Source organism: Herpailurus yagouaroundi, unplaced genomic scaffold, assembly GCF_014898765.1.
Source record: "Herpailurus yagouaroundi ecotype Mexico unplaced genomic scaffold, PumYag 195, whole genome shotgun sequence".
In the NCBI taxonomy this organism is placed as follows: Eukaryota; Metazoa; Chordata; class Mammalia; order Carnivora; family Felidae; genus Herpailurus; species Herpailurus yagouaroundi.
Genome location: NW_024412426.1, coordinates 7,351,756 through 7,366,932, shown reverse-complemented (window position 1 = coordinate 7,366,932; position 15,177 = coordinate 7,351,756). Strand labels below are relative to the sequence as shown.

Sequence of the window (15,177 nt, the reverse complement as noted above, 5' to 3'; positions counted from 1 at the left end):
TGTTCTGACCTTGAATATCTATATAATACAGAAGGAATCTGTATCTATAATCTATATCTAGCAGAGCTGTCTTTCAAAAATTAAGATGGAATAAAACCTTTCCCAGATAAACAAAAACTGAATTTGTTGCTAGCAGACCCACCTGACAAGAAATACTAAAGCAAAATATTCAGACTGAAAGCAAATGACCCAAAAGATAATTCAGATCCACATGAAAAAAACAGAGAGCACTCATAAATATATATGTAATTGTAAAAGACCATATAAATGCATATTTTTTCTCCTTTCTTTCCTTAACTGATTTTAACAAGTGATGTCTAAATAATATGTATATAATGTATTATTGAGCCCACAGCCTATAGAAGTATAATATATTTGCCAGTAACAGCACAAGGGAGATGGATGAGAACAAAGTTATAATGGGCTAAGGAAATGACTACAGATGTTAAAGTAACTATAATAATGTATTGTTGGATTTGTAACATTAATTTATAAAACAGGTAAAACATTACTACCACCAAAAGAGGGAAAATGGAATAGAAGTATACGGGAGTAATGTTTCTACATATCACTGGAATTAAGCCAAGTATAAAGCCAAAGCTGAACTTAAAATGTATGTGGTAAACCCTAGAGCAACCATTAAAGAAAAAACTCAAAATAGACAATTCAAAAATAATAGTTGGAGATTCCAGCACCCTACTTTCAGTAATGGGTAGAACAACTAGACAAAAGGAAAACAAAGAAATGGAAGACTTGAACAACACTATGAACCAACTAGATCCAAAAGACATCTATGAAACACTCCATCCAACAACAACAGAATATATATTCTTGTCAAGTGCACCTAGAGTGTTATTCAGGATAGACAATATGCAGGCCATGAAACAACCTCAGTAAATTTAGAGGAATAGAAATAATGGAATGTATGTTCTTAATGGAACAATGGAATGAAATTAGATATCAAGACTTGAAAACTCACAAGTATAAGGAAACTAAACAACAGATTCTTAAATAACGAGTGGGTCAAGGAGGAGGAAGTCAAAAGAGAAATCAGAAAATACTTTGAGATGAATGAAAATAAAGATAGCACATGCCAAAATTTATGGAGTGCAGCTAACGCAGTGCTCACAGAGAAATTTATAGCTGTAAATGCCTATGTTAAGAAAGAAGAAAAAGCTCAAATTAGTAACCTGATCTTCCACCTTAAGATACTAGAGAAAGAATAGCAAACAAAGCCTAAAGAAAACAGAAAGAATAATGGAGATTAAAGTAGAAATAAATGAAATAGAGAATAAGAAACAAAACAGATGAACATATGGGAGAAAAAAAAAAAAGAAAAAAGAGAGGGAGGGAAGCAACCCATAAGAGACTCTTAACAATAGAGAACAAACTGAGGGTTACTGGAGGGGAGGTGGGTGGGGGGTGGGCTAAATGGGTGATGGGCATTAAGGAGGGCACTTGTTATGATGAGCACTGGGTATTATATGTTAAGTGATGAATCACTGAATTCTACTCCTGAAAGCAATGTTATACTATATGTTAACTAACGAGTATTCAAATAAAAATTTGAAAAAAAGAAAAAGAAAAAAAGAACTATCTTCCCCATAAAAAGAAAAAGAAAAGAAAGAAAATAAAGAAAGTCAACAAACTAAAAATTAGTTCTTTGAAGCAAAAGAACCAGCTGGGTGAACCCACAGAATCATTAAAAATAATGCATTGCCATATTTAAGCCACCACACATTTTGAGTGGTTTGTTATACAACAGCAAATAACCAAACAACTCACCCCACACACATAAATCAATTTTAGGTGAATTGAATACATATATAGAGAAAAGCAAAATTTTAAACTTTTAGATGAATAGAGTAAGGAATGGTTTCTTAACACTCAAAAATACAAATCATAATTTAAACTATGATAGTACATTAAAATTTTAAACTTCTGTTAAACAAAAGATAGTATGAGCAAAGTAAAAATGCAAGGCAAAGACTGGGAGAGTATCTTTAAGATGCAAATAACCTGCATAAGATCATTATTCAGAATATATAAAGAACATCTACTCAGCTAATAAGAAGGACAATCAAATGGAAAAATAGGACCTGAAAAATGGGTAGTGCACAAATACGAAGAGCCAGATATCAAATAAACAGCAAAAGATGCTCAAACCCCCCTCATAACTGTCAAGAACTAGGAGTAATCTGAGATTATACTCTGCTTGCAAATTAACAAGTTAGCCCGACAGTTTCATGGATTCTGGCAAAAGACACCAGACTATTATTCACAGCACAGCCAGCAGCATGAGCTTTACGTTTGTGTCATTGCCTTTTGAGTCCCATAGGAGCAACGCAGAGAAGCCCAGACATATACTACACACATAGTGTATCGTCTCTTAAATCTTAACCTTAAGGAACTCTAGTCTGTCAAAGTGAGCTACAAGCAAATCTGCCCAGCTGTGGCTCCAGAGAACGAGTTCTCTTCATTACACTGGACAGTAAGCAAACCTACCCTCTACTCTGGAAGGAAACACCACCTCTGTTGTCCTAGGCTGTTCACTCTGCAGACATCCTCGATCAGATAGTCTGGAACAAAAGCTGTCATTACCATTGCTCTCAAGAGGTGCCGTACCATGAAGAGTCCTTTGAAGAACTGTAATCAGAGAGTACAGATTATAACAGGTAGATATGTTTTCACACTGGTGAGATTGGCACCAGGCAGACACCTACAAGTATTAGTAGTGGGATGTGGAACAACAAGAACGTGCATACTTGCTGAGTATCACCTGTCACAACCACTGGAGATCAGTTTGGTGAGATCTAGTGAAACTGAGGGTCCGCATCCCCTACAGCCCAACAGTTCCACTTCTGTTTGTATACCCTAGCAATACTCCTGAACGTGTTTGTAGTGAGACATGATTAAGAGCATTTATTGCAGCATTATTTGTAATAGCCAAAAATTTGTTTTATTAGCCTCTATATTCCTCTGTATGCCATACTTAAAATATGTGTTAATTGAAATTACATACACACACATATACTTAGATACAGACATATATACTTTACGTTACCAAATGCCTTTGAAAGAGGTACCATTAAAAACATACTTACACATTTTCACATTTTGTAAATGAGGAAACCAAAGCTGCAAGAAGTTAATAAACTTACCTAAGGGAGCTAGAAATTTAAACCCACATCTGTAGATTTCCTAGGAGAGGAGAGAAAAACAAATCCCTCCTGTGCCTCTTCCCACAGCACTCCTCACTCACTCCTCTGACACATTGATAATTCTGTCGCTTACATCCTCTAACATCACCAAGAGCTGGCTATTCTAAACCCTAATTTTCCACCCAGAAGAAAACTTTTCTTAGCTGCGTCCACAGCTGTGATCGCAATCTGTGACAACCAGGCATAGGTCAGACAGCCACAGGTCATCAGAAAGGGGAAAGAAAAAACTTCTCAGTGATTGTGAGGCTTTCAGGGCAAAATCCAGGCTACCCCTTTTTCCTGATGCCTGACTTCAAACAGCAAACTTCTTTTACGCCAGAATATTTGCCATTAGGTCCGGAGATCACTGCTCTGCTTAGAGAGACAGCCCCTGCCAGGGCACCCACATGCTCTGCTAAATCGGTTCTTTCATTCCCACGTTTCTTCTCTCATCCACTCATTTGGTTATGTTTAGTGCCTTCTTTATGGCATGTGTTGTGCTTTCCTTTCATTTCTCCATCCAGAAACTGTAGAAACAGTTAAGGCAGACTGAATGTACCCTTGAGAATGTAGATGAGTCACTCTGTCACCCCTAGTTAACCATTAGAGGTAAATGCCTCTGTGGATGTGGGAATGTGTCCAATTAAGTTTGATATATGCAAAATGCATTTCTACAAAGCAACAGGATTGGAATTTTCCAAAGGTCTTTGGACCTTTGCTATATTTTATTTATGTACTAATATGGAAAAATCTCTAAGATACATTGTGAAGTGGAAGGATTAAGATGCAGAATAGTGTATATCGTGTGCTACCATGAATATATCTGTACATATTTGCTAATAACTGCATAAGATATCGCTGGAAGGATACACAGAGAGTCAGTGTTGGTTGCCTAAGGGAAGAGGAACTGTGAGGCTAGAGTACTAGCATAGGATAAAAAGGTCTTCCTATAAACCCTTTAATAATTTCTCTATTTGGAGATAGATAGATATTACCTGTTTGAAAATTACATTTAAATTATTTTATTTATGTATTTTATATTTATTTTTTAAATATTTGAGAGAGCATGAGCAGGGGAGGGGTAGAGAGAGAGAAAGAGAATCTCAAGCAGACTCGGTGCTGACAGCATGAAGTCTGATGCTGTGCTCAAACTCACGAATGGTGAGACCATGACCTGAGCCGAAATCAAGAAATCAAGAGTTGGCTGCTTGGGGTGCCTGGGTGGCTCAGTCGCTTAAGTGTCTGCCTTCAGCTCAAGTGATGGTCTCATGGTTTGTGAGTTCAAGCCCCATGTCAGGCTCTGTGCTGACAGCTCAGAGCCTGGAGCCTGCTTTGGATTCTGTGTCTCCATATCTCTCTGCCCCTCCCGGCGCTCGCTCGCTCTCTCTCTCTCTCTCTCTCTCTCTCACAAAAATAAACAAACATATAAACATTTGGGGCACCTGGTTTAGTGTCTGACTTTGGCTAAGGTCATGATCTCATGGTTCATGAGTTCAAACCCCATATCGGGCTCTGTGCTGACAGCTCAGAGCCTAGAGCTTGCTTCAGATTCTGTGTCTCCTTCTCTCTCTGCCCTTCCCCGACTCATGCTCTCTCTCTCTCTCTCTCTCTCTCTCTCTCTCTCTCTGTCTCAAAAATAAAAATAAAAACATTACAAAACATTTTGAAAATAAATAATCAAACATTTTAAAAATTCCAAAAAAAAAGAGTTGGATGCTTAACCAACTGAGCCACGCAGACACCTTTAAATTTAAATTATTTTAAATCACAATATCATAGGCTCTATTAGTACTGTGAATATGACTTACCTTTTTAATTATATTTCATTCGTTCATATTTTTGAGTACTTACTAGTTGCTAGATAAAATATACTAAACATCCTTTTAGAGGTTAAAGGATGTCCCCAGACTTTAGGTGTCTTCAACTCTCACCCAATATACAAGGATGTGGTAACCATAGTGGTAAGTGTGTGAGCTAACACTATCTAATTTGGGAAAACTGCAGGTTTGGGTTTCAATGCCACCAAACCCTGGAAATGATACATCTTGAATAAGAAATAATGAGGAGTTAGAACTGAAACCTGAACATAAGCCAGGACATTCAAAGGGCTATACCCTCAGTTAAAAAATAATAATAGTAATAATTACATTAGAAAAAGTCGCCCTACCTGTAAGAAAGGAAGACAAAGCAGCTTATTTGCCAGATACCAAAATCTGGGTGGGGAAAAAAAAAAGTCCCCATCTCACGCGAGTTTGGGTTTAATTTATACTCTGATTATTTCAGAAATCCTCAAGTCAATAAATTAACATAATAAGTGTCTAGACAGGTTACCCATGAGGGATCTGGCAAAAGCAAATGCTAAACTTCTCTTGAGGGACACATCCTCAACCAGGATGGCACAAAATTCCTATACAAAGAAGCCCTGCTGAAAATGAGCTTACAGTCCAAAATTACAAAATATACTTAAGTGATTGTCAGCAGACATAATAAACCTCACGATTAGACTTTGAAGAACTTGAATAAAACTACTAGATAGAAATTATCAGAATAAGTTTATATAAAATCAATGGATGAAAAACCTAAGAATAAGACATTCAAAAAAAGAACAGAGAGATTCACAAGAGAACCAAATGAACTTCAATAAATAAAAAAATACAGAAATTTTATAGTGGATAGTTTATAAAGTGCAGAATTGGCACAGGTTTAAAAAAATGGTGAACTGAGAAGTGCCTGGGTGGCTCAGTTGGTTAAGTGTTTGACTCTCACGGTTTGAGTCCTGCATCTGGCTCCACACTATAAGTGCAGAGCCTGCTTTGGAATTCTCTCCCCCTGCCGCCACCCGCCGCCCCTCCCCTGCTTGTGCACTCCGTCTCTCACTCTCTCTCTCTCTCTCTCTCTCTCAAAATAAATAGACCTTTTAGAAAATGGTGAACTGAGGGGCGCCTGTGTGGCTCAGTTGGTTGAGCATCCGACTTCGGCTCAGGTCATGATCTCATGGCTCGTGAGTTCGAGCCCTGCATCAGGCTCTGTGCTGACAGCTCAGAGCCTGGAGCCTGCTTCAGATTCTGTGTCTCCCTCTCCCTCTGCCCCTCCCCTGCTCACACTCTGTCTCTGTCTCTCTCAAAAATAAATAAACATTAAAAAAATTTTTTTAAAGAAAATGGTGAACTGAAAGATAGTTCTAAATGGCAACACAGAAGATAAATGAAAATGTGGAAGAGACATTGAGTGTAAAATAATAAAGTCTAGCATTTTTAAGTAAGAGTTCCAGAAGGAGAAAGTAGGTAAGAATCGATACTTGAAGATACATTTACTGATAATTTCAATAATTGATAAAACACTCTAATCTTCAGATTCAGGAATTATGAGACCTGATCAGGTAAGGTAGTCATCCAATGGAATACTATACAGCAATAAAAAAGAACTATAACCACATGCAACACCTTGGATGAATCTCACAAACATACTGTTAAGTTCAAATTGCCAGATACAAAAGAGTACATACTGTATGTATCCATTTGTATAAAGGTCAAAAACAGGAAAAATTCATCTCCAGCAGTAGTAAACAGGATAATGGTTACCTTGAAGAAATGGGTAGGTAGTATTTAGAAGGGGTTAACAGGGCAGCAGTGTTCCTGAGATTCAAATAATGATCTGATTCTTGATCTATGTGCTAGTTACATGGATGATATCATCTTAAGAAAATTTGTATAGATGATTTTGGTGTTCTTCTCTATTTAACTTATATATACTCTAACAAAATATTCACACACAAAAAGCCTCCAAACCCAAACAGACGTAAGGTGGTGGTGGTACTGTTTTCATATATGTAATCTCTTAACCTTTGCAACAAATGTTGGAGGTAAGCCTGGTTTTCATACATTTGCAAATGGACAAACTGAAGTCTAGAGGGGTCAAGTGATCTTGACAGGGTAATTCAAGTGTAGTAGCAGAGCCAAGACACTTGTCCAGGTCTTCTGACTCCAATTCCAATCATGTTTTCATAATTTCATAAAAAATTACAGTCCTGGTATCCTTTTAAAGCAAACATTGTTTTCTGAAAGATAGTCTTTTACAGAAATAAAATAAATGAAAATTCTTTATCATTGGTCACCTAAGACAGTGCTTCAAGGCTATTTTTCAGAGCTGTACTTTATCAATATCTGTGTCCATCCATGTGCTTTTATATTCTTCTTTCTGTTCACTGAGAGTTTAGACATTAATAAAAATTATCTCTGATTTAGGAATCCTGCCGAAAATAGATCTAGTAAAACAACCTCCATTTCTCTCTCTCTCAGGTTATATTATTCATTGCATAAAAAACAAAACAAATACCATGTATATTATAATCAAGATAATTAAGCACTAAGATAATGTCATTAGTTAAGAGGTTTTGGCGTTACAAATATATAAAACTAAAATATTCTGACAACTCAGGAATATTTCATGAAATTAATATTTTAAGTTTAATTAATAATCACTTATAGGAGTGATTCATCTTTAAGATTTTTTACCAGGTCACTAGACTTCTGCCACTTTTTGAGGTCATCAAAACAGAGTTGGACATGTAATAATAATTACTGTTTATTAAACACTGTGTGCTAGGGAATCTGCTGGACATATTTTATCCATTTAGTCAGTAGTATTTAACCTTTTTTATTTAATAGGTACTCCATAGCTATTTTTTGATTTGATTTGATTTGATTTTAGGATCCTTAACCTGTTTGGGGAACTTTCATAAAACTGTAAGTACAGTTAAATCAGTAAGTGCAGACAATGTTAGGGATGTCTTGGGGGCTTAGCTATTATTTTTTATGAATTACAGTTTGGCTTGACAGCTGTCCTTGTGTTGACAGCTCTTCTGATTATAGCAGTTGTCAAACTCCATCCTTAAGCAGGTTGTAAATCCTGGCTTCTTCCGATTAAAACTGGGTCAGAGCCAATGGCAGGTTAACTAGAGGCCACTATTCTACTACTGTATGTCCTCACTAGTTCATTTTAAATGGGTTTTGCAAAACACCGTTCTAAAACCCATATTTGCCTCTGTTTAACTTTGGTGTTTTTTAATCTTCACATACCCGTCCTCCTGTTGTTTTGTGATTAAACATGGTTCTTGCTGAAGAGTATATTAGTGTAAGTGTGGTCTTCCTTGTAAATGGCCTGTTAGCCTTCCCCTCCTCTCCCTCCACTGGGAATACTAACATCATTGCGTCTGTGTCTCCCAGGGGAAATCAAGGGTTTTCCTTGCACGTGCAGTCATGTGATTTCAGAGTGGGCAGGCTTTGTATCCTCATGAGCCCTCGGTCTTCCACGTAAAGCACCATCTGTTCTGTTCCTTCCACACTGTTACAGGGCAGTGGGAGGAGGCATTAGAGTGAAAATAAATAAAATAAAAAAGGAAAGAAATTCATCATCAAAACCCTGAGGATTAATGGAGTCAGAAGGCTCACTGCTCTGAATGAAAATTCATCTTCACCTGTGCCAGTGTCAGGGCTGCCTCTATGGCACTTGACAAATAGAGGTTCCCAGGGTACCATAAATTCAGCAACCGTTCTAATCCCTGTAGACTTGCTCAAGCTTTTTCGAGACAGGCTTATGACCGTTTTTGTATTTCCCAGCACATTGTGGGCACCAATATATCCCCTCATTAATTTGGTAAAATGTTAGCACCCTTCCCCTCTCTCATCTTCTTTGCCTTTGTCCATTTTGAGGGGATGGGAAGCTCACACATTTCTGAAAGATGACTCTGCTTTGTGAATTGTTCTTTACTTGAAGATGCCAAAGGCGGAGAATCAATTAACTAATGAATTTTGAGCAAATACCAAGTTCCCAGCACTGTGCTAGATGGAGAAGAGAATATAACAAAGCACGTAATCAAGTAGCTCACCAACTAAGTGGGGGTACAAACCGTATTTTTTTACACTATCGTTGGGCACCTATATTTGCCAGTTGGCTCTCTGCGAAACAAAGGTAATTGATGATTACCAGATCAACGGTGCATCTCCAAGAAGTGTGTGTCTTCCTCCTACAAGGATAAGGCTCACCTGTATGGTTTCCTCTTGTCTTTTAAACCAGTCTTCCTCTTCCCTTCCCTTTTTTCTATTACAACTTCCTGATTGCTTGATTCCTTGTGCTCATATCAGTCTGTCTTTGCATAAATCCCAGGCATTTGTTAATAATTAACTCATTTTCCTTATGGACACCATATCCCTCACTCTGAAAGACTATTCTGCAACCCTGAAATTCCTAATTTACTCTCTTTTCTTTCCTTTTTTTTTTAAGTAGGCTCTACACCCAGTGTGGAACTTGAACTCATGACCCCCAAGATCAAGAGTCGCGTGCTCTACCTACTGAGCCAGCCAGGTTCCTCCTGAACTTCCTGATTTAAACCTCACTTTACAGTTAGACTTGAGCTAAAATTTCGCTCACATTTGTTAGGTTAGGGGATTGTTATGTAGCCTGCTTAGCCTTTTCTCAGCTGGTTGGCTGTGGTCCTTTAGATGTGGAACTTAAAAATTTAAGCTCTATTCCTGGGTTAGTACTCATATCTTATATCCTATCTCACTGTTGGGAAAGTCGATTCATTATATGCCATGTATGAAATTAACACTCCTTTGTCTGAGATGGCCAGCTTAGTGTCTTCAGCCATAGTACACATCTACTTAGCCTTGATCTTCATGCTTAGGAGCCTTAAGTATTGGGTTAGATTTGTGCCAAGTGTAATCTGACAGATCGTGGTAGTTATTATCCTGTATTACAGATTTATACACTAGGAAATTTATTCCTCTGATCCTGCTTTAAAAGTTCCAATTTTAAAACCTAACTAAGTGTTTCTTACAGTAAGTTGAGACTGATAGCTGCGGCAAAAAGGTTAAATGATTATTTCTCAAAATATAAATGTCATGTAGCTAGTTCTATACCGGATAAATATCTCTTCTCACAACTACTTGATACTAGGCAGTGTGTCTTTAACTTTGTTATATGTTATAAGAGACTGCCTTCCATTGGAATCCAATCTGGTGTACAGTGATTCATGGTAAAACCATTTGGAAATGTAAAACTAAAATCTTCATTATATTATTGAGGGACATCACTTTAAATTCTTGAAGGGATATTGTATTCCTACACACTTTCTGTTGAATCCTGGGCTTGGTGGGATATTCTGTCTCTGCCTTCCTCCCTGTCTGTGGCATACCATAACAAAATACAATCTCAGCCCATTAATACCTGTCCCAGGACTGGACTAGGCAGTTCTTGCCTTTTTCTCCCTTTTCTCCTACTCTCTATGTATTATTCATTCATCCATCAAATGTTAATTTAACATTTATAATCCTGGTAGCTTTCTAAGAAATCCCACACCACTGAAGACAGAGATAGGGTTCTCAAATGGTCTGATTTTAGCTCAGAGTAAATTCTCCTCTTCATCTCTATTCACTTAGCACCACCTCTGAGCCTGTGTTATTATGTAGAGATTGGTGCCCGAGTGAAGCTGTCCCAAGGATATAACTCATCACAACCTGGTTTTGGCTGTTGGCTCTATGCCATTGAACAGCACATAGCAGGGGGGCCAGAGCTGGAAACACCCACCAGCAGAGGAAAGAGTCAAGGAGCCAGAGAAACTATCTGAGTAACAATAAAGAGCAAAAGAAGAAATATCACTACTAAATCATTTAAAACTAAACTCCTATAGAGTTCTACTTCCACTTAAGATATAGAAAACTATAAGAGAACAATGCTCCCATCCTAACAAGAAGAAAAGGATAGATAATCTACAAGATTGTTAATTTCTTGAGCCCATCAGATAGCAGAGGTTGCATGGCAGCAAAGTAAACTGGATTCCAAAGGATGACAGTCCCCCACAAGACACACAAACTGTTTCGCCTTCAGTGGAGCACCTAAGGAGGAAGCAGCCACCATAAACGCTGGTAAGAAAACAGCTAAAATCGACAGATTCTTAAAGTGAGTTAGTCTGACATTCTAGAGTAACAGGGAGCCTCAGACCCAAGAGGAATCCTCATTCACATGCTCTTTGCCATAAACTGGGAGAACCATAAGAGGAACTGAGAACAGAGAGAGCCCTTCCCCGTGACACACAGGCATGAAACCCTGCCATTTCCCTGGATTCTTATTTCATACAAAGCAAAATGCTTAAGACCCTCAGGAAGAGCAGAAAACTTTTCTGTCCTCTTCTCTTGTCCCCAGGCTCAGGCAGATTTCCACTGCTTTTGAAGGAGGAGTAAAAGCAAAATCTGTCTGCCACTCGGGAAGGACAGGGAACCCTACACTGACACCAAGCAGACATTTCTTGCCACTGAGGGCAGGGCATGAAGCTCTCTCCCTCTCCAGATATGTTTTCCCTCATACAAGGTAGAGTTTGGTTGACATCTGGGGGGCAGGGATGCAGGAACACTGAGAAATTGCCACCTCTGAGGACCTGCCTAAGACTGAGACCAGCCCAAAAGGACAAAGAGGCCATGAGGCATGCCCTAATAAGCAATCGCACTCTTATTGATGGAGAAGGAGCAAGAGTGCAGAGAGAAACTCCCTCTGTAGTAGACGTGCAGAGACTGCTGAAGGCTGCGGCGGGGGGGCAAGAATACTGGCACCCGAGGACACTCAAGAAACAAGGTAACTGCAGCCCACAGATGGAGGAATTTTAAAGTGTGTGATGCATTGAAGTTATCTGTAGCAGCAACAAAACCCAAACCCAGTTCAGCTGCTGGCCAGATTGACTCAACACCTATATTAACTGTATGACAGTAGAAGAGGCATAGCTATTTCTGGATGTAAATAGTGTCCTTCTCCATACGTTCTGCAGTCAAAACTGAGACATAGAGTAGCAAGGAAAAAACAACTCATTGTTAAACTATAAATTAGTAATTGACAGAGCAAGTAGATAAAAATTTAGCAAGCATATGAAAGAATTGAACAATACTAACAACCAACTTGACTTAATTAACATCTGTAGATCTCTCTAGAACATCTATAGAACACTCCACCTAATAAACAGAATACATCATTTCAAGTACACTTGGAACACTTATCAAGATAAACCATATTTAGGCCATAAAACAAACTTCAACAAATATTTTAAAGTCTTCCCTGAGACCACCACAGAATTAAATTAGAAGTCATTTACAAACACAAATCTGGAAATCTCCCACACACACAATTGTGCAAAACTTCAACACACTTCTAAATAACTCCTAGGTCAAAGAAGAAATTCCAAGGGAAATTACAAAATATTTTGAACTGAATGAAAAGAAAAACACTCTATCAGAATTTTTGGATGCAGCTACAGTAGTGCTCAGAGGGGAATTAAGTGCTTTTATTAGAAAAGAAGAAAGCTCTCAATGACCCAAGCAAGATTCTACCTTTCAAAAGTTAGAGAAAGAAGAGCAAGTTAAGCCCAAGACAAGCATGGGCATAAAATAATAAAGATCCGAGTAGGGGCGCCTGGGTGGCTCAGCCAGTTGAGTGTTCAACTTCAGCTCAGGTTGTGATTTCACAGCTCGTGAGTTTGAGCCCCGTGTCGGGCTCTGTGCTGACAGCTCAGAGCCTGGAGCCTGCTTTGGATTCTGTGTCTTCCTGTCTCTCTGCCCCTAACCCACTCGCATTCTGCTTCTGTCTCTCTCAAAAATAAATAAACATTAAATTTTTTTTAAAATCAGAGTAGAAATTGTGGAAATAGAAAACCAAAAATCCATGAAATCATTGAAAATCTTTGAGATGGTTAATAAACCTGGTTGGCCTCCAGCTAGAGCAATAAAAAATAAATAAATTACTATTTTCAGGAACAAAAAGGAGACATCACAAACCATGCAGATATTATGAAGCAAATAAGGGGACATTATGAGCAACTTTATAGCAATAAATTAGATAACTTGGAGGAAATGGACACATTTCTTAAAAGACACAAAGTCAAAAAAGAAATTAATAACCTAGATAGCCCTATATCTATTTATTAAGGACATTGAATTTGTAGCTAAGAACTTTTCCACAACAAAATTTCCAGGCCCCAGTTGCTTCACTGGTGAATTATACTAAATGTTTAAGGAAGAAGTAAAACTAATTCTACACATCAACTCTTTCAGAAAGTAAGAGAAGGAATACTGTCCAGCTCATTCTATTAGGCTGACATTACCCTAATACCAAAATCAGAAAAAGACTCTAGAGGAAAAGAAAACTGTAGGCCAATGTCTCCCATGAATATAATGTTATATTGTATATACAATATACAAAAAGGATAATAAATCATACTCAAATGCCTTTATCCTAGGAATGCAAGATTGGTTCAGCAATGGAAAATCATTGTATTTCACCATATCGACAGATCAAAACCAAAGCAAAACATATGATTGTTTCCATATATGTAAAAAAAAAGAAAAAACAGTTGACAAAATTCAACCTCCCTTCATGATTAAAAAAAAAAAATGCAGCAAAATAAGAACAGAAGGGAATTATCTCAACCTGAAGTAATTGATAGCTAACATGATTCTTAATGGTGAAAGGCAAAAGGCTTTCCTTTTGATCCAGAGCAAGCAAATATGTCCACCCTCCCCTTTGATTCAACATCATACTAGAAGTTCTAGTCAGTGCATTAACCAAAGGAAAGAAGTAAAAAGTAGATGGGTTTGAAAGGAAGAAATAAAACATCCTTTATTCACAGATGCCATGACCACCTACGTAGAAAACCCCAAAGAATCTATTTTTAAAAAAATAGAATTAATAAATCGAGTTCAGGAGGTCGAGAGGCTCCCCTGCCATTACCAAAATGGAGACTTTGTGCTGGGTCCTGTTCTTAGTGCTCGAATGCCCCAACCTGAAGCTGAAGAAGCCGCCCTGGGTACATATGCCATCGGCCATGAGGGTGTATGTTCTGGTGGTGGTGTCTTACTTCCCCATTACCAGAGGAATAATTTATGATGTTATTGTTGAACCTCCAAGTGTTGGTTCTATGACCAGTGAACATGGACATCAGAGACCAGTAGCTTTCTTGACCTACACAGTAAATGGACAATATATTATGGAAAGACTCGCATCCAGCTTCCTGTTTACAGTGAATGGGAGGTTTAGGTTTCACAATCCCGGACCAATCGAATGCACCAAACATTCCAAAACTCAGTAGATTTCTTCTTCTATTCATTGGATTTGTCTGTATCCTTTGAGTTTTTTCATGGGTAGAGTATTCGTGGGAATGAAACTGCCAGGCTATCTGATGGGTTAAAATGCCTTATGAGACGAAATCTGTAGATACTGGATTTGTTCCTGTTAATGAAGTTTTAAAGGCTGTACCAATTCTCTGATGTGAACTACGGAAAAGAATGAAGCAGCAGAAAAGAAGCATCTAGTGAAAACATAGGAAGCATGTTAAAGCTTGAACTAGAATGTCTTCTTGGTATCAAAGAGACAAGCTTATCACAGTATTTTTTCCCTGCTGGCCCATGCCAACGTACAAATGATGTTAAGTAGCATTTTCCTCTTAGTTTTTCATTTCTTAAGGAAAATATTCTCCATTTCTACAACTTTAATACTGAATAAAGTGATAATTTTTTACAGCTCCCTTAACATTTTTTGGAGAGGATATTTGTGACTCAAAATTAATGTAAAATCAGGAAGTGAGATACCATAAGCTGGGAACTCTGGACAGATGATCAGCTTTACCTGTGGTGCTTTGCCTTTAAATAGAGTGTGTGCTCTGGAAAACAGTGTGGAGGTTCCTCAAAAAATTAAAAATAGACCTACCCTATGACCCAGCAGTAGCACTGATAGGAATTTACCCAAGGGATACAGGAGTACTGATGCATAGGGGCACTTGTACCCCAGTGTTTATAGCAGCACTCTCAACAATAGCCAAATTATGGAAAGAGCGTAAATGTCCATCAACTGATGAACGGATAAAGAAATTGTGGTTTATATACACAATGGAGTACTACATGGCAATGAGAAAGAATGAAATGTGGCCCTTTGTAGCAAC

At 38.0% G+C, this 15,177-nt stretch overlaps 1 protein-coding gene and 1 pseudogene across 6 annotated transcripts in view; both read left to right on the top strand.

Moving 5' to 3' along the window:
* Nucleotides 1–15,177, top strand: part of ACBD6 (acyl-CoA binding domain containing 6) — a 213,509-nt gene that overhangs the window by 179,425 nt on the left and 18,907 nt on the right. The window contains exons 8-9 of one of the 6 annotated variants that reach the window (XM_040446489.1): nucleotides 7,911–7,945; nucleotides 9,486–11,782. The exons of 4 other annotated variants lie outside the window; for them this stretch is intronic. In XM_040446489.1, the coding sequence (XP_040302423.1) occupies nucleotides 7,911–7,945; nucleotides 9,486–9,518 (68 nt within the window). In that variant the 3' untranslated portion in view covers nucleotides 9,519–11,782. Of the gene's footprint in view, nucleotides 1–7,910; nucleotides 7,946–9,485; nucleotides 11,783–15,177 lie in introns of those variants that run through there. One more of the 6 variants, XM_040446490.1, reaches the window with a different exon arrangement.
* LOC121011799 (oligosaccharyltransferase complex subunit OSTC-like) lies at nucleotides 12,814–14,768 on the top strand (annotated as a pseudogene).